Source organism: Mchenga conophoros, linkage group LG17 (genome assembly GCF_057382185.1).
Source record: "Mchenga conophoros isolate Kocher_MC1m ecotype Shallow Benthic linkage group LG17, M_conophoros_male_GT1.1, whole genome shotgun sequence".
In the NCBI taxonomy this organism is placed as follows: Eukaryota; Metazoa; Chordata; class Actinopteri; order Cichliformes; family Cichlidae; genus Mchenga; species Mchenga conophoros.
The window spans coordinates 411,164-437,725 of NC_140542.1; the positions used below are offsets into that span (position 1 = coordinate 411,164).

The 26,562-nt window shown below is 39.9% G+C and overlaps 1 protein-coding gene across 1 annotated transcript; it reads right to left on the reverse strand.

Moving 5' to 3' along the window:
• Nucleotides 1–3,467: 3,467 nt before the first annotated feature.
• LOC146554785 (uncharacterized) lies at nt 3,468–10,953 on the reverse strand. The gene is made up of 6 exons (XM_085252284.1): nt 10,753–10,953; nt 9,896–10,064; nt 8,456–8,950; nt 7,817–7,884; nt 4,696–4,739; nt 3,468–3,783 (listed from the first exon to the last, which is right to left on the reverse strand). Exons 1-6 carry the CDS (start codon nt 10,951–10,953, stop codon nt 3,678–3,680), a joined length of 1,083 nt encoding a protein of 360 aa, XP_085108410.1. The 3' UTR covers nt 3,468–3,677.
• Nucleotides 10,954–26,562: the final 15,609 nt, after the last annotated feature.

Here is a 26,562-nt window from a genome sequence, read left to right on the forward strand (position 1 = left end):
TTATTTAATGTCATTCGTAGAGCTAAAAACTACCCTGTTACACTGTTTTTAAACATGCATTTTGGTAATACATAATAGTACACTGTTATGTATCAGAGGGAGATTTTGTACTTTTTACATTTTTGTCATGTTAAGTTACTGTAATATATTTTTGGCTCACAGAATTTACAAGACATATTGAAATGTGATTGATAGAACTTTGTAAGCAAATTTCAAGTATGCTTGTCACAGGTGAGAGTTTTCATTCTTGAGTATTTTGATGTACATGTTAAGGATATTTTCATGGTATGTATCATTCATATCAACAGTATCAATAATGTTTGAGTGCATTACTAGTACTTGTGCTTATTTTTAAAATAATCATACTACAGTACAGTAGGCAGTTCAGCTGATTCTGTCACAACAACCCTGATCCACAAATTAACTTTTGGATATATAACTTTTTTTGTTTAGTTCCAGTTGTACAGCGATGTGCTCAACCATATTTTTTTTTTAAATTTAGAGTATTAATTGATCCAGTGGTTACTAAGCCTACAGTGTCTTAGGGTGGACCAACATCATTGTCATTTTACCCCCACCAAATTTCCTTAAGTTGTCTGTATCACTGTAGTTTATTTGTTTTTATATTACCAATGACCACAATCAAATAAAGTTGAAAAATAACTGTCAGTTTGATGTTTTCATGCAGTTTCAATGGATCATTTTGTCACCACAGTTAAAATTTAGCAACATTTATATTTCCATGACAAAGACATAAAACACATTTCTGTTTAATATAGTTATGACTGTAGACTTGATATGTAAAAACTGAAAATGACTGTTAGAGTTTGTATTGTTGATTGTCATTTATGCTTAGAAATATTTAACCATAGATGCTTAGAGGTGTATAATCAATTGTGTAGTGATAGGTTGTGTGATCTTTAACAGGCTACAGAGGCTTGGTGTGCATTCCACACTAGAATGCACACCTACATCCTGGGAGCATGGGAAAGTTCGTACCTTGCTTAATTGTTTTATGGTAGGATTAACGTAGCTACGTCTGTTCTAGTCTAAGTGCTTTTGTGTATAAATGAACTGCTGGACTTCCTTACTGTGTTATCTAGGATGAACCATCTAGGGTGAGGGGGAGGCTACCCTCTTCCTGACCAAGGATGTTTGACCCTTTGATCAGCAGTCCACACACACACACACACACACACACACACACACACACACACACACACACACACACAAGCAAGGTACTCTTTGTGTGTATGTAGACGTCATATGTTAATGAACCTATGCATATTCATGTAACCTCAATAAAAGGGCAGTGGTACGGGAGAACGGACGAGAGCAACTGGGGTCAAGTGAAGGAACGGCACTCTGTCCGGTCTCTCCCGTGCACGAGTAACATGAAGAACTTTGCCTACTTGTGTCTTGCTTTGCAGTGTAATTATATTGTCTTCAACGTTCCAGCGGATGGGTTCAAGCTACAAACCTATCAATGACTGCCAATCATGTAAGTAATTTGTGAAAAAGAACGTAGAAATCTATTTCACAAACAAAAACAATTTCTTATTATGCAACCCTTTCAATACTATAGCCCACACCAGATCAAATTTAGGTATTTGTGACACATACAGCACATACATTTATTCCACAAAAGGAATAGATGGATGGCCACTATGGAGAAAGGCAGTCCTGAAACTTCATCAGGAGGACAAATCGTTGTGTGCATCAACTTCACAGTGTCTTTTGGTCTTTTATCAAAAGATATTTGCCATTTTTTAGTTTCTTTTAAAGTTCTTGGTTAGGTTTAGGGATTAAAGACCAAATCCAGATTATAATATAAAAATATTGTGACACATCATCAGTAGTGGGCCTTGGATTCATTGGGTGTTTTGGCCCTTACCAGTAGACACCCTCATAAATGGAGGCCCTGCCAGGGTTGATCAGGCCCCGGGGTGTGTCACTGGTTGATGTGAAATTGCTATTTCTCTTCTACTTTTTCCTATTTAGTTTTCTACAATTTATTTTCTTCTATCACTTCACTGCAAAACGATAAGTACTATTTAGGTCTTTAGTGCTTAAAGAGCCTCACTTCTTAAAGAGATAGAAAAGGTGAAAGAGAAAAGAGATAACATAGGAGAGAGGAGAGCCGGAACTGGGGCATGTGATCTGGCATCCCATACCTCCGCGCCCAGATCGGGCTGTACCCTCTACATCTCCACTGCCTCCCACAAACAGGAAAAAGAGCTGAGGGTAGAAGCAAAACGTTTTTTCATTCCTGCCTTATGTTTCACTACCATGAGGTTAACTGCACAGCCCCAGGAGCCCTGAAACAGCTGTATCAGTCAACAAGGCTTCAGGTCTATCACAGTACAAATTATAGTGTTATGTTTTCTACCCTTTTGATGCCCCCTGCTTAGGTAGCTCCACCACAGTTTGATCAATTCTGGGCATGTGTGTTGCGGATAGCTGACTGCCCAAGTGATCTCAGCCCTCTTTAACCACAGCCAGTGATTGGCCCACTCAGCAGTGTTAGCTAATTTTCTTATAACCTGCAGCAGCACCTGTCCTCTGGCTCCAATCTCTTTAAGCAGTTTTGCTATTGTACTGGCCCCTAACCCTAAATAGTAGTTCAGGTCGTATCTCTCTACAGAAACAGCTTAATTCTCTTTCTCCTATGACGGCCAATATTTGTTAGTAATATTCTAAAGCCAAAAACGACATAGTCCCAATATACAGGGTTAAGTGCTGTTAGAGCTCAGAGGGTTGACTTAAACCTCTAATAATCAATGTAGTTAAAATACTCAAAAGAATGTTGTCAGTGGTAATGGGACAAAGCCACATTCAATGTTGATTTTAATTTGAAAATATGTGTACATAATCTAACATGCTTATTATTTGTGGGGACATCACACTTGAAATGATTACTGGTAGTGCAATTTGACATTTTCTGTGTTCTATGTATACATTATATGTGCAAAGCAGAAAAAATAATATTTGCATAGAGAATGAAGTTATATAACAGTGTAGGTGGATCAAGGCCAAGTCAATGTTGAGCATCTAAGAAAATTATGAAAGTTGATACTACTAGTAATGGAAACTTTCAGTCTCAACATCAAACAGTACTACAAGTTCTCATATCTCAATAGACCTTTGATTTTTTATTTTACTTTTCATTGACAGTACTCAGTACAATTTCACCAGCCTTCATACTTTAAACTAAACAGAACACCTGTTTACAATAACAACTTCATATGAGAAACAAAGGGAAACAGACTGATGGGTTTTATGGATTGAGTTGCTAGCTGTGGGTCATATTCACCGTAACAATTATAACAGCCTACACTCACTTTTTAAAGAATGTAGCAAATATAAATGCTGTACAAAAACATTCAAGTTAAGAACACAGAACTACTATTGTAGTTAACAACATAATATAAAGTCTTTTTTTACGTAACACAATGCATTTTAACAAGTATAAATATTTGTCTAACATTTCTAAACAATCAAACTGCTGAAAATGAACATATCCAGTCTGTGAACAGAGAAGATCAATGTGACATCTGGATGTATGGACCTTTGGTTCCACATATTTCTGAAAGTGTTCCTTGTAGACAGTACACAACTTCAGTTTTCAGACATTATATCTTACTTGTTTGTAACATAGAAAAACAAACATCACAACATCATAAAAAGACTTCCTCAGTGGCTGAAGGAGGTGGCACATCTGGCATGGCAAAGTGGTGTTGAAATTCACTGGCTGGCTCCCACGTGTCATCCCAGATTTTCCCACTGGAAAATATAATTATTGAAAGAAACAACACCAAAAACATTAATATCGTGTTGGGGATTACTTCGTGCTTTTTATGTTTAACACCAGAGGTGGAACATGATAAAGACATTTCCTTAAGTACTGTACCAAAATGCAAATTGTCATTTTTATGGATATTTTCAACTTCTGCTACACTATTTGTAATTTAGATGGATTACAAACAAAACACTACTGTACAGTTACACTCGACACATATGAAAGACTTAGTTATTGTTTTTCAGTTGAACAGTTCATAATATCCTTTCTGTGAAGTGAAAATAAAAATTGTTCAAATGTGATAATTAGTTTCTTTTGGATTATTATAAAGGCTGTTGTTTACTCTTTAATTTGTAGAGATTCATTGCTGTCACACAATTGTAATGCTAGAAATACAGTATGCAAAACAACTGAAAGCTTTCACAGTGTGATATTAGTACTTCTTTGGAAAGTTCAGAATCTGAATACTCCCTCCACTGCTTAGGCAATTTATCCTTTGGCACACATAAATCTGTGTAAGACATGGACAAATTCTCTCCACTTTGTCAAAATCCTGATAGCTTTTATATATTTCTTACAATTAATGTGAGTGCTCTTATGGCCCCAGCACAGTCCAGCTGGAATTATTCCCAGTACTTTTGCATCTAAGTGAGACACTACGTGTGTTTTCTGAACAGTTTCAAATATATTTCTTATTAAATTTGTTATGATTCGACAAAGATGGCAAAAAACTTTGCAATAATCCTTAATTGATTAAATAATTGAGATAGGATAAGAAAAAAAGCGAGAAGTAAGACGTGACAAAACACCTGGTTTTCCATTTTCATTTGTGCTCCAAAAAGGTAATAGATGGAAACAGAACATTCTCAGAGAATGAAATATCAAGAGCTTCTTACCAAACAGAGCAAGGCAACCAACGCACTTTTACTTCTGTGTTCCCCTAGACAGAAGGAATCAGAGAGGCAATCGTTAAATAACATGGTTAATGGATAGGTGTCTTCATAAAGCTTGTGTGTAATCCAGTGTGCACACCTGAGACACACACAGACCCATGTAAACACACTTTGATAGATGTGTAGGTATGTGTATGTAAGGCATTTCTGTTTATAAAAAAAATAATAATAGGATTTTGAAAAGCATGTATCCAATTGTGGCATTCACAAAAAATTATTTTGATCACAGGTTTAGTTAACTGCGTCTATCTGTTTTTGACTCTGGCTATGTTCTTTTCTTCGGAAAGTTTGACGTACTTGATACATCATACACTGACATAATCAATATCATCCCATTATGAATTGTTTGAATTGTGTCCATTTAAACACTTCAAACTACACATGCAGGACACTGACAATCGTGTCGCATTGGACAGTTACACCTCCACTGTCTTGGACTACATCTGTTTCTGTGTGGACAATGTAACAACTTGGAAACGATTCCGTGTGTTCCCTAATAATCCACCCTGGATGACACACGGAGTTCAACAACTTATTCGAACAAGGAACAACGCTTTCAAATCCGGGGACCAGGAGGCATACAGTGCTGCCAGGGCCAACCTGAGAAGAGGCATCAAGACTGCCAAGCAGCAGCACAGGAGGCGTATTGAGGCCAGGTTTGAGAACAACACAAACCCAAGGCAGGTCTGGGAGGGCATCAGGGCTATCACGGACTACAAAAGAAGAACACCATCACCCTCAGCCGACAGTTCTACTCTGGCTGAGGATCTAAATCTCTTTTATGCCCGTTTTGACAGGGAGAACACCGACCCTGTCCTGTCCCCTCTCCCCTCAACCGACCCTGCTCCGGTCCTGAGCACTCATGAGCTGAGGCGTGTGTTCCGGAGCATTAACACCAGGAAGGCGGCCGGGCCGGATGGAGTGCTGGGCCGGGTGCTAAAAGACTGTGCTGCGGACCTGGCGGACGTCTTCACCTCTATATATAACACCTCGTTGTCCTGTTCACTGGTACCATCCTGTTTGGTACAAGCAGCAACCATCGTTCCCATCCCAAAACAGTCAAATGTCACATGTCTGAACGATTTCAGACCTGTGGCACTCACCCCCATTCCCGCCAAATGCCTGGAGAGACTGGTCATTAAACACATCAGAGCTGCTTTTCCACCATCCCTGGACTCGCACCAGTTTGCATACAGGGAGAACCGGTCAACCGAGGATGCGATCGCCACAGTGCTGCACACATTACTGAAGCACTTGGAACACAGGAACACCTATGCACGGCTCCTCTTTGTAGACTACAGCTCGGCTTTTAATACCATCCGGCCATACAAACTCCGTCCCAAACTCCACCAACTGGGACTTAACTCTTCTCTGTGCAACTGGATTGTGGACTTCCTCACTAACCGTAGACAGAGTGTCAGAGTGGGTAAGAACACCTCTTCCACCCTTGTGGTCAACACCGGTGCCCCTCAGGGGTGTGTTCTGAGCCCTCTGCTATACACTCTCTTCACCCATGACTGTATTTCCTCCTGCGCGTCCAATCTCATTGTTAAGTTTGCAGATGACACTACAGTGCTCGGACTTATATCCAACAATGATGAGACAAACTATAGGACAGAGGTGCAACAACTAGAGTCATGGTGCCACGACAATAACTTGGTCTTAAACACCAAAAAGACCAAGGAGATCATTGTAGATTTCCGGAAGAGGGGTCATAACAACCATCTGCCTCTCTTCATTGGCAGTGAGGCGGTGGAGAGGGTGAGCAGTTTTAAATTCTTGGGGGTAACTGTGACCGAGGACCTGTCCTGGGGCAACCATATCACCTCAGTTGTACGGAAGGCCCAACAGCGCCTCTACTACCTGAGGAGACTGCGGAGCGCACACATTCCCAGATCTCTGATGTTGAACTTCTACAACTGTGCCATCAGCAGCGTTCTGACGTATGGATTTCTAGTGTGGTTCCCCAGCTGCACCAAGGCCGATCAGCAAGCACTCCAGCGGGTGGTGAAAGAAGCTGGCAGAATTATTGGAACAAGTCTGCCAGAGATCAGTAATATCTTCCCCACTCGCTGTCTGAGGAGGGTGCACAGTATCCTGCGGGACCAACATCACCCTGCGCGCCACCTTTTCCATCTGCTGCCCTCAGGGAGAAGGTATAGGTCTATACAGGCCAGAACATCCAGACTGGCCAACAGCCTGTATCCACAGGCTGTGAGGCTCCTGAACTCTCTGCCCCCCTCTCACGGACAATAACCATATCCAACTTCTTAATAGCAATGAACTGGTCTGCATTGGTGCATCATATCTTTATTCTCTTCCCCCTCCTGCCCCCCCCCCCTCTTTCTTAAATAGATAACTATCATATCTGATATCATATCTCACAGTACAATAATATTGAATGGGTTGCATTGTTGTATTTTGTCATGTTTCTCAGGTCTTTGTCTGAATTTCTACGAACATTATTGCTAAGGATTGTCTTATTGCATTGGAGTCACACTGGGTTAAATATGTACACTTGGGTTTTAAGGGGTATTTATTATTTTCTTCTTTTTTTTGGGTTGTATGGAAGCCCCAAACGCAATTTCATTGTTCTTGACAATGACAATAAATAAATAAATACTAAATACTAAATACTAAATAGATTATCTACTATTTATAGTGAGACAGGGCTGGTCAGCATATATCAGGATCTATAAATTGTGCTTTCTATGATCCTGATTCAACAAGAACAACTGAGGATATAGGCTTACACAGAAAAAAATATGATCCTTCCTCATATACAGTCATTTGTATGTTAGCCATGTAGGTTTTTGTAGCAAGATGTAGCAGTATTCAATGTCTGTGATTAATTTTGCAGAATTGTTTAAGAACAAACACATGAAATACAATACAATCTTTTAATGTAATTCCATTAATCATTTCCCTTCACTAATCTCAAAAGTACATTTGAATTTACCCATGTAGCACAGTTCATGGCTGTAGTGCATGGATGAAAACAACTTGAGATAGGCTTACTGTAAAAAGTCTACTGAAAAGCAAATTAAAACATTTTAAGTATTACCTCATTTATCCTGCTCTCAGTGACTTCTTCAAACTGGAACACCTTCTGCCTACTACATCTTCGACAGCCTAAGAAATGAAAAATTACATTTAAAAAAAACATAAGACTCTGTATACACAAGAAATCAAATATGAGTTTTCACTCAACAAGTGAAAATCTGTAATATCCTCCTGATTGCCATACTCCATTTGTCCTCTGGGGTCAAAAAGTGAACCCACCTCAGTTGAGTTTTTTTTTAAAGTACATACCATAAATTGTGAATCAATTCTGTGTAAAAACTTAGTTTCACTTAGGACCAACAAATTAACAAAAAAATTCACCCTTCATTTTGCAATTGAGTGCCACCAGACCTTGTTTATATAAATGCATACACTATTTGTTGAGAGAAACTAAAATGTTCTCTAAAAGTGCGTTTTAGTTTTCTCAATCCAATCAAGTTGAATTACAAAGTCCTCTTAACTAAAGTAAGGGATTGACCATATTTAATTATAGTCTTTTTATAGTGTACACCAAAATGCAGCTAAATAACTAGTGAATAATACTTTGCAATGGTTTGTTAGTTCTCTAGGACAACATATGTATCATTTTTGGGTAAGAAACTTAAAAATCTCAAGACATAACATGCAAAGCAATACTTACTCTTTCTCTTCTTATTTTCATGTTGGCCACCCTCACTTAAGGACTGGGAGATCGCGTGGCTAGCAGGTGGATGAAGAGACTGCAGAGATGGCTGGTCTGCGGGTTTAAAAGGTGGTGGAGAGGTGGGAGAGGTTGTTTGTGAGGTGCTTCTGTCTCTCTTCTTTTTTTGGAAAGACTGGGAGCATGGAACAAAAGAAGGAGATAAAGGAACAAGATTGAGAACAAAAACAGTCTCTGTCTGCTCGTCTGACAGGCTCTTTGGGTGCTCCTCGAGGAGCCTAGAAGATTGATGTTCCTGGGTGGTCATCTCAGGCTGCTCCTTGGCGAGGCTCTCTGCTTGCTTGTTGATCAGGGTCTCTGCCTGTTCTTCACTGGGGATCTCTGCGTGTTCTTTGATGTGGGTCTGTTTGTCGGCACAATGCTCCTTGGTGGCATTCTTGGACTGCACAAGCTGCTGTTCTGTGGGGGTATTGGGGTGCACTGGTGTGGAGGTTCCTATAAAACATATTTACTTTCATAAAAATATTTTTCAAAAAAGGCCTTATATTTAGCAGGAACTACACTTTGGCTACGTTCACACTGCAGGCGAAAGCGCAGCAAATCCGATTTTTTTGACCCTCTGCGACCCATATCCGATCATGGTCTGACAGTGTGAATGGCACAAATCCGATATTTTCAAATCCAATTTGGGTCACGTTCGTATGTGTTACTGAATCCGATACATAGCTGATATTTTAGAAAGCGACTGCTGTTTGAACGGTCCTTTCACATTAAATCGATCTTCCACGTCACTGACACAAGACAGACGCCAATTATCAGCGCCAGAGAAGCACCACAGAAGACATCATGAACGCTTCCTGGCCATCCAGCTAAACTGTTGGGAAGACAACGTTGGAGAAACGTGAACATTTTATTTGCAGATTCTGACAGAAGTCTGAAACTACCCTTTGAAGCACCGCTCCTCTCTAAAACAGCAATAAGGATCATTATTAGGCCATATGTAAATAACAAAATAACTTAAAGCAAAATTGGGAAACATAAAGTCTCAAACAAGTCTTTATAATAAGGGCCATCAGTCAAAAAATACTGTTTGGTCTGGGTCTAAACAGAGCGCAATGTGTGTGACGTCTTCTTTTGCGCATGCGGCCGCTTTGGGCGTTCACACTAGAGCGCGTTTGCTGTCACATTTTATTTGTAGTGTGAACGAGCAGACAAAAAAATCTGAATTGAGCATTAAGACCTGCAGTGTGAACGAAGCCTTTGATAACATATCCTTCAATGGTTATTTAATGACCTTAAAATATACTTACACAATTTGCTTAAAGATTAATGAAGTATTCTGATTGTGAAAGCAAGTTGAGACGACTTGTTGTGAAAAGTTGCTATATAAATTAGCATTAATTAACTGGACTGAAAGTATACAACAGACTTCACTCTTACCCTTAGACAGTATAAATTCATAAGCCCTCTGCATCTTCTCCAGGAAATTTCTTGTAGTAGAAGTGGGGTCCAAATGGGTAATAACATCTGCTACCCACTTATGTGAATTCTTGTCTTTTTTGCCAATGAATAAAATGGGCTTGTAGCCTATAGACTCAAGTTTCTGCACCTGAAATTAATAAAAAAAATAGTTGGCACAAATTAGTCAAACACAGCCTGTTGTTAAATGGTAAACGAAATGACTCTTATATAGCGTTTTCTCGTGGAGCACTAAAAGTGCTTTATACAACATGCAATATTAACCCATATTCACACCAGCTTCTTAGAAGTTTCCATTTAAGCATTCACACACAGCGATCGTGGCTCAAGAGTTGGCAGTTCGTTTTGTAATCGGAAGGTTGCCGGTTCGAGCCCCGGCTTGGACAGTCTCGGTCGTTGTGTCCTTGGGCAAGACACTTCACCCGTTGCCTACTGGTGGTGGTCAGAGGGCCCGGTGGCGCCAGTGTCTGGCAGCCTCGCCTCTGTCAGTGCGCCCCAGGGTGGCTGTGGCTACAATGTAGCTGCCATCACCAGTGTGTGAATGAGTGGATGACTGAATGTAGTGTAAAGTGCTTTGGGTTCCTTAGGGACTAAGTAAAGCGCTATACAAATACAGGCCATTTACACATTCATACTGATATGAATACATACAGCCACCACTGATGTATTACAGTAAAGTAATTGTTTGTCTTTAGCAAAATGTAGATAAAATATTGTTGCATGTTCTCAAAAGCACATATGATGAGCTGTGTTAATGTGCCAGCAACATCTTATAACAACTTAATGATAATATATGAAACAAAAAAATTTTTACTTACTGCAATACGGGCAGAATCAATTATCCGGCAAACATTTCTGTTTTTCAAGACAACTTCTGCCCACTGGCTATCCAATGATTCTACTTTTTCTTTTAGCTTCTTTTTGCTGGACAGACTTCCGAAGCAGACATAGCAGGTTCTTCTGCTTGCCTGATTGGGAGTCTGGCAAAATGTACAGGGCCTGAATTTGGGGCGTGTCATGTTGAAACAAAGAATAATTACAGACAGAAAAGGCAGCAGACAGACAAAAGACAAATTATAGGTTAACCAGCACACTGACAACAAGAAAAAAGCTGAAGAGTTAAAGAGACAGAAATGCGGATAGAAACAGAGAGACAGACCAATAAGGACAGCAGTAAGAACAGATACAAACAGACTGACGTGGCTCTTAAAAGTGCCTTTAGGAGTTTTTCAAAAAGCAGATGTAGGAAGGAATCAATCAATAATAGGCTGATTGATGAAGAACCTGTTTAGAAAAAAAAAAGTATTCAGAATTCAGAAGCACCTTATAAATAAATATATACATTAAACCCTATTGTAACGATTTAGATAAACCCTGTTTAGTGTCCATTTGTATTTCATTTGCAGCATAGATGATCGGTCTGCTATTTAATGATTATGTAATGCTGTTATTAAGTTTAAAATCGAGAGAGAGAGAGAGAGAGAGAGAGAGCCAGAATGAGAGAGAGAGCCATAAAGAGAGAGCTAGATTGATAGATAACGTCTATCTTCAATTTCAGCATCAACCCAATCTGGCAACACTGACCCTTATTAGAACCCTCAAACTTTACAAAGTGGCAACAACAGCAAACGTCAGCACACACTTCTCTATCACTGTACCCTGGATGATGATATATGATAAGCTTAACTTGATTGGCTAACAGAAATGAATTTAGCTAACTTACAGCACATGTGGTGTGGTAACATATATGCTATTAAATGTTAAGTCATTCGCTGTTCCACGAAATTGCTAATCTTAACCCATGGAACTGCTAAAAGCAGCTTTGTGAGCTCACTGTTTCGGGTTTTTCTTTTTGGTTTTAAATAAGAAAAATAATTTAAAAAAATCTACAGATTCAGATTCGCACTTACCTGTGGTACGATCGAGTACGTTGACGTCACTGCCGCTCATCTGATATGATAAAAAAATAAACTTTCTCAAAAATAAACAAGTGAGTCGCTGTGAATTCCTTAACAGCACCGAAATGTTTTTGCATAATGTTTTTTTGCCGAAAATGTTTTTGCCTAATAAAAAAGAACAGCTTTTTTATTAGGCATTTAATTTAATTTAATACGTAAGAGCGTGATTAGCCAAAGCAGACGGTAAAATGACTGCATGTATTCAGAGGAGTTGGAGAAGATATCTTACAGCTGTAGCAGAATGATCGACAGATTTCCAAATATCAAAAGGATTGTAGAACAGTTTATAAAACCGGTGCAATAAATTCACCCAATCGCTAGCTGTGCCATTACCCAGCATACATCGCTCACTCCGTCAATGCAAGAACCGATACACAAATAACAGCCTGTAATTAGTTTTATCTGCAGTACTTTTCTCTCAGATAGTTGCCTGCAGTATATAATTTATTGTGTTCAGTATAGGTCGTTACAATGTGATTTGGAAAATGTCTAAATATACCGACAAAATCTCTTCAATCGGAGGACCCTTCACGTCAATTCCCGACGCCAGAGGGGTACCCTGCGCGTCCATATGTGCAGCAGAGGGGACCTGACCATGCGTCACACGTTTGACGAGTTGGGAGTGAGAACGTGTTGGCTGCTTAGAGACTTGCATGACAGCAGATCAATTGATTCCGACTTTTATAATGTTTTTTTCTTTTGTGTGCTTCATTGTGTGATTGCGTTCTCAAAGACAAGTATTTGTGTTAGGGTGCGCACTCCTGCTGGCATGGCCTCCACTGACCACACTGTCAGTTTGTTGTTTTCACCAGACAGACCAACAAGAAAACATTCTTATTTCTTCAGAAAGGAGGTGGTAAAATCTCTCTGTCTGTGTGTGTGTGGTGTGTGTGTGTGTGTGTGTGTGTGTGTGTGTGTGTGTCAGCAGTGGGTAATCGGCTCAGTACAGAGCTCAGAGACCTGTCCTAGGGGATTGTGGGTATTTTCATGTGTCAATTCACATCAGGTTCAACATGAGAGAGTTCAGCAACAACTACACACACTGACACATGTGCACACACACAAATCTTTTTTCTCAATACCTGACACACACGGCCATATGGCCATTTTTTTTTTACGTTTGTATGTATGTGTGTGTGTGTGTGTGTGTGTGTGTGTGTGTGTGTGTGTGTGTGTGTATTTCTCTCTCCAGGTGTATTAATCATCCAGGAATAGACTCAGCAGTCTGTCAAAAACCTGTGAAAGCCAACACACACACACACACACTGACTCTTGACTGTTCAAGCGTGTGCTGCTGAGCTGTCAGTCATGCAGAGGTCCAGTTAACACAACGGCCACCCACACAGTCCACATAAGTGATTCATGACAGTTACATAAACATGACTAAAGGATAGTCCACATTAGTTTCTACTACACAGTTGTTTTTTTGAAACTGTGTGTTGAAGGTTTACTCTAGGTTTACTCTAACCTGACCAGATGAAAGAAACCTTAATTTTTGTACCCAGACAACACAGGCGTCATTTTCACAGTGAAGTTTGAAAGCTGAATAGTAACTTTATTTAATAAGTCACAGGGGAGACTTGACTGGTTAGTGCAGCCTGTTTCACTGTGGGCCAGCAAATGTTAACCAATGATGTGGTAAAAAAATAATCATAAATATGCTTCTTGTGAGCCTGATGACAGCACTTTGACTTCTGTTTTTCTATGGCTACTGATTTCTTCCCTTGTGGCCAGTACACAGCTATCAGCCACAGTTTAAAATCACTGGCAGGTGAAATCAATAACATTGATTGACTCATTCCAGTGATACCTGTCAGGGGGTTGGGAAACATTAGCAAGGAAGTGAGAAGTCACTTCTTATGTTTATGTGCTGAGGAAGAAAAAAGCTGAACCTAAAGATCTGAGCAATATCAGCCAAATCGCGATGGTTACACATTTGGGTCAGAGTTTGTGGAGAGTTCTCAGTATGTCAATGATCCAAACAAATAAAAAATAATTTAAAGAAGGTGCCCTGATCTGAAGGATCATGTTTGCTTTTCCATCGTGTGGCTAGCTGAGTGCTTCATTTACAGAACATCAGGATAAAATACAGAAAGAAGGTTCCTGACATTTCTTTGGATGTTACTTTAACTCATACCTAAACTTTGCTGAAGTCACTATAAAAGCGCTTAATGGCAGCTATATTGTGTTTTTGCATAAATTGCAAATACACATTAACTTATCTACATTTTGCTTATGTGACAATCAAGATGACAATGTAGGATCGAGTGAATACGGGTTGAGTCAGACGACCTTATTCAGGCCTAGGGACTGATCAACGACAAACTACTGAGTCATGAGGGAGAAATGAGTTGCTGAAGGTTGCTGGCAATCACAGGAAAATTGATAGCTATGGCTCCAGTCACAGAGGCCTGCTGATCAGTCACTGACCCCCAGTTTGCCAGCAGATTTCTGTTTTTGGTGTTTAAATAGAAGTTATAGACCACACCAAACTGTGAAAAGTGTGATGCTTCTCGAAATGGAGAAGATTCACCTTAAAATTACAAATGGCACATCTCGAAACATCCTGGCTGCAGCAATGAGGCACAACTCTGAAAGGATGACCGCTGAGCACGTTAACATATCTGGAGACAAACATGGAAAAAAACACAACCACTTGGAAGATTTTGGTGCCACATCACCATCACCACCACCCATAAACCTTAAGGAGTCATTGCCAACCAGAATATGCTTTTTTCCAAGCAACCAGTGATTGCATTGAATGGGCGAGACAACTCTTTAGCCATGTGTGACTGACATCATGTGAGAAACTTCAATTACTTGATAATTACTGAAAAAATGATTCCAACCCAAATAAATGACTTGCTGTCTTCAGAATACGTTCAGAGGCCTTGAATCGACAAGCCAGAGATGCTTTGACAATACAAGTGAGAGGTACCTACATAATATTAGGCAGGTAGTTTTTCTACTGTGGATGATCTGTGTGATCAGTGAGCTCACTGTACATGTGACCTCCATGTTAACATGCAGTAAGGAGCCTGTTATGATTTATATGGCTTTTATAATCAGATTCACCACATTAAAATGGAGCAGAGAGCATGCTCACTGTTGGGAGGAGATATCATTTCTATTGGGGTTTCATCACGCCTTCACCTCACATATGCAGGTATGCAGCCCAGAAAGGGGGGGTGGGCGGGTGGGGGGATTTTGTGCTGCAGCCAGGATGTTGATTGGACTGCCATCAATAAGTGATGTTTGAACCTCCAAGCTGACATTTTCATATCATGCTTCTGCTGCTCAGTCTAAAGGGAAAAAAAGACACCTGACGAAGCGCTGAAAAATACCCTCCTACATCGAAGAGCATCATAATGCATACTTACATTTACATTCTCATTCACATCAAATATAGTTTCAGTTTTCTACATAAATTAAAATGACACCATGGCATATTTAATTAAGGTTTTAAATTGCACTTAAAGTACATACACATATGTACAGAAATTTTTATTTTTTTAAACACATTTCAGCAGTCTGCAGAGGACACCAGAAATGTTCACAAGTTTTATTTTACTAAGGAATACTGACTACATGACAGAACATATGATATTATCTGGAGATGATGACATTTTGTAAGTATTAAATCACAGGGTAAAGACAGATGGTTCATGCAATACTGAAGGAATGTTCAGTTAGGGTAAGGTCCAGGCAGGCAAACAACACCAGAGAAAAAGGCAGAGACCCGGATCTGACTCTAAAAAGGTAATGAGGCTGGTGGGAAGAAAAGAAAAGGTTGGAGTGCTAAAGCAAATGCATGAATAGAGTGCTTTGACCTACAAAGAATCGGTTTATTCTTGTTCATGTGCTAGCCCTGTTCAGAAGCGACCTTCCAATCATCTCAGAGCAAACTAGTACATTTCAGTAACAGCTGCAGACTCCAACTCTAAGAGGAAAAAGCGCCAACCACCGTGACTGGATGTAACACAAAGCTTCTTAAAAATAGGACGCCATTCAGTGACTGACAGCGAGTAGTTGGCCTTCAAAACAATGAGATTGAGGCTCCCTGATACCAGGTCTGAGAAGCAACCTGTCTCCAAACGATTGCGGTCTGACTGCAGTCACTCTCAGACAAACGGGTGTATGTTCTGTGTTCTGTGTATGTAGACTGAAACAGAAGTTCATAAGAGTTAATCTATTATAATATTATCAGACTGGCAGCTTGACCTCATTCCTACTCAAACTGATAGACTGAATCTGTCTTATTGGGCTTTCATCACCAGAGTTGTGTTGAAGACGGCGGCTGAACGGAAGTGGTCATTAAGCTGTTTTTTTTCTTTGAAGGAGCTGTTTAAAAAGCATAAAGGTCACGACTTCCTTGAAAACATTCACAATGGTGTTGGTCATACAGTCATTTTAAGTAGATTCACCTCAGGTTTTCTGTTTTGAAATATGAATTAATTTTTACTTCTGCATGACCTGAATCCGTGTTTTTTTTTTTTTTTTTTTTTTACATATGAAGCATGCAATTTAGAATGCCCCTGGAGGCCACTTATTAAACCACCTTAAGTAACCACCTGCCTCTGATCCTCCTATATTGATTGGAGGGATCGATTTGTTTAGATAATTATTAATCAGCCATCTGTCTGTGCAGATCTAAATAAAAGCAACTGAATTCTCTGAAGGTCTGCTAAATGAACATCAGTTTAAGCTGAGTCCATTTGCTCACAGAAAAACTCAATAATCCTTTAAAATATCACAGGCCCGCTTCAAATCCCCACAGCAATATTACAACCACAGGGGCCTGGGAACACATTAAAACTGAGTGAAATCCCACAGCACCACTACAACCATCTGAGCCCACAAACATATTAAAGAAAAGAGCTCCAGTGAAATCATAGCGGAACAACTCCAGAGTATACTCCCAGAGGGGCAGCAGAGAGCTTCATTCATATCTGATGGTGGATACAGTGGATTTAAATACTGTGTAACAGTCACGAAAAATGTATGTGTTTAAGTGAAACGTTTAGACACTTTTAGCAGTCTGCGGTAGGTCCTAGTTTACTTTGTGGGTTTAATCATGATTTTATTTTAGGTTTAATTTAGTTTCTTTTTTTAAAACTGGTTTATTCTCACTGATTAAAATTGTGTTTCTGTGACTAAACTTCTGCTGATTTAATCCGTTTTGTACCTCTGTATTTAAATCCTGATATTTGCTGTTGTTGCTCCTGCCCCACACATGTGACCAATAAGCCGAGTGAATGTGGATGTCCTGTGGTTTGTCTTGAAGCATTTTGGCTCACTTGGAGATTTCTCTGCATAAAAATAAACAAGCAAAGAGAAAAAAAACCCTCAGTTTACAAACTCATCATCTGATTCAGGTCAGAGTCAATGAACTTAGAGGTGTGAAAACTTCCGTAGATAGCAGAGTAGACACAGAAAAACAATAACTGTCTCCAAGAAAAAAAAGGTTTCAGTATGCTTTGACATCTTGACTTTTTCATAAGAATCACAATCAGTCAGCAGGATGGCTGCTACCAAGGTCACACTGATTGGTCGGCTTCCTGCGGTGTCAGCTGTGTGTGGCTCATCAGCGATCGAGCAGAGGGTGTTGCATCACTGTGTGGCCCGCTGCAGTGTGTTCATCACTGCCCCCAGCGGGGCAGAATCAGGCTGAGATTGTGATAACATACAGAAAAAAAGAATCACTCAATCTGTGCAAGTCAGAGCCGGATCAAAGGGAAGCTGTGGTTTGTGCTGACTGAACCCAACAATGCACCTCCTGTGGGGAGGAAGAGAAGAAGAATGGGAGGTTGGAGGGAACTGACCTGCCGGCAGCCGTGACAGAGGATCTATTATACGGCTGCACAGAGCGCGGTTGCCATTTGAGCTACACTGCACAGTAATTTAAATTAAATAGCTTCTAAAACTTTGCAGGAACAGGGAAACAGACTGAGTGTAATTGGTCACAATGAAGACTGCAAACTCATTAATTAAGCAAATGCGTGACTATTAGTGTTATACATCACATTGTTGCAGATGCTGCTCGGATTCAGTGTCTGGGTGCTGACTGTATACATATAAGAATCGCTTTTTCACATTCTCCCTGTAAGTAATGAGGCGGGCACAGAAATGCTTGACACACTATTATTAACTAAAGTTCAAACTCAGCTTTTATTTCATTTCTCCGGCAGACAAAGTGAATAATATTTCCATCAGCCTCAGCTTTTGCTTGATACGTCTCGCAGAGCTGCCAGCATGTCTGCAGGCTCACCCGCCCTCTACCCTCCACCTACCCACTCTGACTCTCTATGCACATTTACATGGAGTGCCCGCCACATTAAGTGCCATTGAAACCAACTCATGTTAAGTGGGAGTGGGTTGATGCAGGTTTAGTAGCCACAATCCTCACAAGTGCTTTGCTTCCATTTCCAAATATGAGTTCTGCGTGGTTTTAGGGCTGCACAAGAAATCAATAAAAAAAGCTGATGCTGGAAATGTCGGAATAATGTTTAGTGAAGTAAATACATTTTGCCAGAGAATGGACCATCTCAAAGGGAGAACCACCACCACCAACCAGTGTTTTGTGGCAGTCAAATTGCAAATCAATAGAGGGAAGTGTATAAATGCTGGAAATAGCATTTTAAACTTCCCTCTAAATGCAGGAAGTATGCAGAGGAACCAAGCTAAAAAAGAAATCTGAGGAAAGACAGTAAGAAACTATATCAAGAAGTAAGCCCCGGTCACAAAGCAATAGTAATGTTCCCAGTTAAGTTGTTTAGCAGTTGCTAGAAGCTGCAAAGATTTGGGATTAACAAAGAGTTCTCCAGACCAGCCACTCCCAACGTCAAGAGCAGAGGCGGCGCCAGACATTTTATACACCCGGCTCTTAGCCCTAAAGGTTAGTATGCATGTGGGATTGGGGGTGAATGAGAGATTTATTAGGCTGTGCTTTCAGTTTTTTCAAAAAAAGAATAGCTTCATATAGGAAAAAATATATATCACATATGCAGGATATCTTAAACTTTTTTTTTTAGTTAAGCAGCAAGGCAGAACAAAATCAGGGCTGTATCAAGACACAGGGACTAAACCCAAATTCAACCAGACCCAGAACTGATCGGGAATTAAAACAGGACTTCTTTAGGACTTAACCAAGACAGAATCAAAACACTCAAAATCATCATGGACCTGCACTACAATTATTTTTTAATTCTACCAAAGTCCACTATTTAGATTCAGAAAAGTTTATATAATTATTTAGCCTTGTTGTGCAAACAAGCCTGCATAACTTAATAAATATAGAATTTGAAAAATAGCAAACTTAAAAAGAAACACTAGGTACGAGATACATGTTCTGATGAGTTTTGGCAAAAAACCATTTGACTAACATGTGTGTCTCACCTGCTCTTGTTCCCTCTCTGTTCCTCTCTCTCTCTCTCTGTTCCTCTCTCTCCCTCTTTGTGCCAACAATCAAGCTAAACACCAACATCATCAAATATACAGTTGAAACCAGATATTTACACACTCTTCAGATAAAAACACTTTTTTAACTGTAACATCAAATCAGACTAAATGTTTATTTTTTTTAGATTGATAAATATAAAAAACATATTTGTTAACTTTAAGTGTAAAGAGAGAAACTATCTGTATTTCTTAATTACAAATGACACCAAATTGTATTCATACTGAGCCACACTTATGGAGCTCCACAATTCTTTTCCTGGTGTTTTGGTTGACATCTCTTGATTTTCCCATTTCAAAGAAACAGGCTCTGTGTTTTGCCTTAAATGCATCCACAGCTGTGCCACCAATTTACTCACATGGACTCTACTAACCTATCAGAAGCTTCTTCAGCTCAGAATGGAATTGTCTGGAGTTTTCTTATTAATTAACAATAAACTTAGTGTATATGTGCTCCTAAATTTGATGAAAGTGATAAAAAATAGACAGCTCTGTCTCTCTATATTCTGACATTTAACTAATTCAAAGGATATTTAAATATTTATTTATCCAAAACAAGTTTACTCTAAATTGATGTTGTACAGTTAAAAAAAAATGTTTTTACGTTTTTCCCTAAAGTGTATGTAAATGTCTGGTTTAAACTGTGAATATACTGCTGTGTATTGAAATTCCTCTTGTTTTGCATAGAAATATACTGAACAACATACAAAGCATAATATATAAAATAACATCTACCTGAGTTTTTTCTTTGAAAGAAGCTCCTTATGTCCATTCTTGCATATCAGTACATAACTGAAACCGATTTAGAGCGTTTTATTTAGCTGTGGAAGGTAACAACTGAAAATACGAAATAAACACACATGTAAGCTAGGACTGAAAAAACAGCATTGTTGTTGTTCGGCTTTTCATTTCGCCATTTGTTGATTCACTCGAAGAGCAAGTAACTAATATGGGTCAAGTGATCAATTTGACATCAATCTTTTGTGATTCACAGTCATATTTACATTATTTGTACAGTACGGATGATTTGCTTTGGTACCTGCTCAAACTTCAGTTCTCCTCCGTCTGCTTGTCTTCACTTCTCCAACAGCAAACTCGCAGGCAGCAGCTCCCCCCGCCCACTCGCTTAGTCGCTTAGTGCCTGAGCTCGGATCATACCAATATTAGGGGGGATTTACGCACAGTCGTAAATTCCCACAGTGTGCGCTATGTGCTTTGAATATTGTGTGTAGTTTTTGTTTTATACAGTTGTCAGCCAGGCATCTAACGATGAAACAAATGACACTTCAAAAGACCCCGGGCTTCTGCAAAAACAACCCGGGTTTAAGCCCAGTAAGCCACCCCGCTCCGCCACTGGTCAAGAGTCCTGCGGCCGACTTACAGTTTTTCTCAGTCGCTTTGGTGCGTTTCTCAGATCAGAATTGAAATTCTCATAACTATTAGTTCAACCCCCACAACACTCAGTCATTTGTGCACATCATAGTAGCAATTTCTCCTCTCTCTGAACAAACTGCAAATGATTTTGGACATGAATCAGTTGCTTCCATACATTTCCCTGCTGCTTTCTGACATTTCCATTTGCTTATGTCATGTCAGTCAAAAGTAATCATACCTATGGATGCTGAATAGTCGTTCCCAATAAAACTAATAGTCATACATCCATTGCTTGAGTCATCACACACAAAATTGTTGAACTAGTTATCACATGCCAAATATTGGCCATCTGTCAAGCAAATCCTATACCTTTCTGTATCATTGTTCCTGGAAATTTCTCCGAAATTGAACAATTGATCTCAGGTGAATTACAGCTGTCACTCATGAGGAGGCGTGTGAAAGTTTAGTTGTAACCAATGACAAACAACTTGTTCACTGTCAATTATGGATGAATCCTGTGAATCCCCAATTGGCAAGCATATATAAACTGCGCAGGAGCTAGTGTGTACCATTTCTACACTTCTGTGACACATAATGGAAGGTCAGCACCGTGGAAGAGGGGTGAGGATGCGGGGAGGAAGGGGAAGGGGAAGAGGGAGAAGAGGCAGATATAGGCGGATTCCTAATGAAATAAGGGCTACAATTGTGGACCATGTTGTCAATCACGGCCTCACCATGGAGGAGGCTGGTCGAAGGGTGCAACCCAATATTGGAAGAACTACTGTCAGTTCAATCATTCAAACATTCCGTAGGGAAAACAGGTATGCAAACAGTAATACACTGTACTGTACTGTGCCATCTCAGACACATCACATGTTACTGTACTGTATTTGCAATTTCACAAAAAGTTCACTCTGCACCACATAGGATTGTAAGACAACCTCGCGGAGGCGGAAGAGGGCCCCTTTTTACCCCACAGCAAGAAGAAGCCATTTGTGCAATGGTCATTGCAAACAATGCAATAAAGCTGAGAGAAATACAAAGCGCTGTCATAGAGAATTACACGGTATTTGGCAATATTGAATCTGTTTCAATTTCAACAATTGACAGAGTACTCAAGAAAAATGAAATCCACATGAAGCAATTGTATAAAGTGCCATTTGAACGAAACAGTGACAGTGAAGGAGATCCGTCACCAGTATGTGCAGGTAAAGCTGGTCTTCTATGTTCTGCACTGCAAACTGTTGTACAGTACTTCGTAGTTTCATGCAGTACACTTGCAATTCCACAGCACATACTCTACAATGTGTTTTACCAAATGCATGCATTACTGTTTGTTGCTGTACACAGGCATATTGTGACATTGCATTTCTGTCTCTCTCTAAAGCGTGTACTGGAGCTGGAAGCCAGGGAAACACTGCACACATTCATATATGTTGATGAGGCAGGTTTCAATCTGGCCAAAGGCAGAAGGCGTGGAAGAAATCGCATTGGACAGAGGGCAACCACTGAAGTCCCCGGTCAGCGCGGAGGGAATATTACCATGTGTGCAGCCATCTCAGACAACGGCGTCCTCACCCATATCCCCCTTCTTGGTCCATACAATACCCAACATCTCCTGACATTTTTAGACACTCTTTACAGGGACCTAGTCCCTGAGAATGAGAGAGGTGGAGGCCAACTCAGCAAGTATGTTGTTGTCTGGATAATGTCCGTTTTCACCACTCCCATCAGGTCAGAGAGTGGTTTGCAGCACATGACAGAATTCTGGTTGAATATCTCCCTCCATATTCCCCATTCCTTAATCCAATAGAGGAGTTTTTCTCTGCCTGGAGGTGGAAAGTTTATGACCGGCATCCACATGAGCAAATGGCCCTGCTAGCAGCCATGGATGGAGCATGTGACGACATCACAGCAGGGTCCTGCAGAGGATGGATTCGCCACTCCAGGAGATACTTTCCTCGCTGCATTGCGAGGGATAACATCTGTTGTGATGTAGATGAAAATATGTGGCCAGACAGACAGGAACGTCTGGATGTGCCAGAATGATTTACTGTACTGTTACACGTGCTGTTTATTGTTCACATTAGTGCACAGCTCTACCAAATGGGTGATTTTATGTTTACATGTATTCTACAGTGAACAAGTGACTGTAGCATATTTTTCTTTTGCACAATTCTGTAGGATTACAAACACTTCTACACAATGAAATGTGAAACGTACGTATTCAGTGTCTCAGTTACTCCCAAGACTCCCATAACATCTACAGTGACTTTACTGCACATTTCAGATGGCTGTACAGGTAGGCCATAGTGCTGTCGTCAGCATTTTCAGGTGTCACCAATTGTTTTTGCAATGGGAAACACTGAAATTATAAACTGTCATAGTGGAAACATGACAATGCCCTTTGACTATCTTGTTCATAAAGATGTGTCAAGACTTTTCATTTTGATGGCACTGACAGTTTCATTGACATGGATACTTGCTTTTGAGGTATGGATAATCAATTCTGTGCATGTGACGTGCTTTTGCAGGCTATCCACTAGGTTTTGCAGTTTGCACTAATTGTTTTGGGAAATGCACTAACTGCTGTGCAAATGTTAATGGTGTTCTGAGGAACGCACCAAAGCGACTGAGAAAAACTGTAAATTTCATCTTAAATCTTCACTTCAATCAAAATACAAGAGAGAGTTTATTTCTTAAAATATTATTCCAAAAACCATAAACAAGCTAGGCTGTTGGCTATAAATTGCTGATGCTACCCAGTCAAGTGTTTGGTGCCAATGTGTAACTCACCCACCACAGGGATACAAACGTCAGTTCAAGAGCAGTAAATGTAGAGTTATGAGTAATATCACAAAGTATCCACCTCCTATTTTCAGTTTTAATGAACTTTTTATTTAAATGAATACACGTGTATAGATTTCTCACTATATATATATATTTCAAATGAAATGTCTGTTACAGTTTTTCTCCATTGGTTTGGCTCATTTCTTGAAACAGAAATTACATTCTCAAAATAACATGGACAAACCTCCAAACCTCTTGGCAAATGTTCACAACAGAATGGCATTTCTCATTCATTTTATCAAGTGGCAAATGCCTAAGTACATGTCTCAATTGTCTCAGTGCATCTTTGCAAATGATTAAGTACAAGTAGCCTACAGTTATACAGTTAGCCCACATTTAGCACATTTTCCAAATGAATAGATCTTGTAGATCTAAACTGATTAGTTGATTCTCAGTCTAATGATCATTCTCTCCAAAACATGTCAGCATGATTTCATTGTATAAGTACTCGCATGCACAACTGTCTGTTCAATTGTCAAAATTGGTCAAGAACATAATACCATGAATACCATATATGAATTTCTTTGAATATTTGATAAATTGATGACAGTCAATGACAGTCAGGTGAAACTAGACTAACGAAGTGGGAGTGTGACACACAGGTGTGTTCCATGATTGTGTGCTGCCAAACACAGATATATAGAGCTTGACCAGAGCCAGTCCGATCTCTGAACATGGATTCATGCTTGAGTGTATGGAAGGGCCGAAGACGTGGCCGCAATATTATTGGCCACCTGGCCACAGTGGATGTCCCAGGTCAGCGAGGGGGCAATATAACTATGTGTGCTGCCATTTCTGAGAATGGTGTGGCCACTCACATCCCCAGTCTTGGCCCATACAACACACACAAGCTCCTCATCTTCTTGGATCGCCTTTATACCGATTTTATCCCTGAAAATGAGAGAGGTCTCATAGGGCCTCACCTACCCATTCATGTAATTGTGTGGGACAATGTCAATTTCCACCATAGCCACTCATTAGGGGCTGGTTTGCAACGCATCCAAGGATGGTCATGGTCATTCCTACCACCTTACTCTCCTTTCCTCAATCCGATAGAGGAGTTTTTCTCTGCTTGGAGGTGGAGAGTGTATGAGAATCATGCTCAGGATCAGCCGTCCCTGCTCCATGCTATGGACGCAGCGTGTGACGACATTATAGGAGATCAATGCAGGGGACCAGACGGACAACAGCGTGTAAATAATCAGGAGGGTGAAGACAGTGGACAAGAGCGGGAGAATGAGTACAGCGACCACTGAATAAGTCCTTGTTTTTTGATTTTGTGTTCATACAATTTACTAGTGTAATGTACATTTTCTTTTTACATATGTATAAAATTTTCTTTGTGTGTGAATAACAAATGGTTATAATTTCCTTGGTAGTGTGAGTGCAATCTGTGATGTCAAACCTTGGAGGCTACTCTTTTCTGTTGTATATTGTTGGTCCTCTGCCATAGTGACAAAACATCTAAACATTTTGTATGGCAGTACTCACATAATGCCAAAGGGACGATGCATTTTGGGGGCACTGACTATTCAGATTAGAAAGAAATGTAGTTTTGACACATGACTGAACTGTTTTAGGGGAGATATGAGCTTTTGCAGGTGGACCATGTTGTTGTGATCAACCATCCAGGTTTATTTTGACAAAAGCACCAAGAATGATGAGAATGTCCGATCTGTGTCAAGAAATGAGCCAAAGCTATTGAGAAGGATCTTTGCCATTTTGGAGACACTGACTGTTTAAATGAGAAAGGGATTTAGATTGAAGCCTGAGTGGACAGTTTTGGAAGAGATATGAGCTTTTGCAGGTGAGCTATAGTGTTGTGCTAAACTGTAAGAGTGTTTTGCCAAATGATCTTAGAGTTTTGAGAATGTAATTTCTGTTTCAAGAAATGAGCCAAACCAATAGAGAAAAACTGTAATACTGAGGCCCAGCTGCAGTACCTTCATAGCCCACCAGAGGAATCGCTTCTCTAGATGCAGGAGCAACACTCCATTAGTGACACTTTTATTTTGAAGGCCTAATCTAAATCGATTTGGAGAACCAAACCCTATGGATAGGGATCTAGAAATTACAGGTAGGTAACTTGGATGAGAAACTACTGACTGGTTCCTGTTGGCATCTCTGATCAGCAGATAATTCTTGTAAAACAAGCATGACAAGCATCTCTGTGAAGGTTTCTACAGGCTCCAGAACAGAACAGTTACTGAAGGACTCAACAGACACAACTTTGCTTTCAATGTGAAGAAACCTGTCCAAATTCTTGACTAATTCAGCTGTAAGTCAGTAAATACTGTAAAATATGAAACACATGTAAGGTTTTAAATAAACGTCTGACACGCTTCACGTGTCAATAAAATATTTTTATGTTTCAGGGGAAGAATAAAGGTTCTTATTATATATGGAGCTTGCTTTCATGTTTTTGTTCTGCTCGTTCAGAGAACAAAGGAATATTAAAGCTAAAAACTGACTACTGTAACATACATATCACTGCAAACATAATAAATGCCCTCTCTCAGCTCCCTGCAGCCAGTGAGAAAAGGAGCAAATGAGGGAAAATCAGAGACGGATGTAACAGAATTAACCACTTTTTTGTTACCGACCAAAACACTAAAGCATATCAGTAATTTATGTTTTGTTACATTAAATATATTAGTGATGAGATAGAGCATGAATCATATCTTACAGCACAGATGTTTCTGTCATGTTCAGTTCACATGTGAAATCGAAGCAAAACCTCACTGAACCTAGGCTAAATGTACAAAGAAAACTCATAAAGAACACAAGGACACATCTGCATGAGTGAGAGACGGTTATCTGTTTGTGTGTGACTTCTTCACTAGTTGCTCTGCTCTTTTCTGATTGGGTGGGTAAGATGGCTCATTTGGATGGACTAAACCCAAACCCAAAGGTTCGAAGCAGGGACATTTTAAAGACAGCAGGATTGCAGGTTTAGCATTCTGTCAAACAGTGTCAAGTTAAATGGATTAC

Bases quoted from the DNA above. Each gene is read 5' to 3' on its own strand.
- LOC146554785 (XM_085252284.1), bottom strand. From the start codon at position 10,953: ATGACACGCCCCAAATTCAGGCCCTGTACATTTTGCCAGACTCCCAAT. The intron at 10,065-10,752 runs GTAAGTAAAAAT...TATTAATTTCAG, and splicing joins TTGATTCTGCCCGTATTGCA to GTGCAGAAACTTGAGTCTAT. The intron at 4,740-7,816 runs GTAATACTTAAA...CCTTCTGTCTAG, and splicing joins CTGAGAGCAGGATAAATGAG to GGGAACACAGAAGTAAAAGT.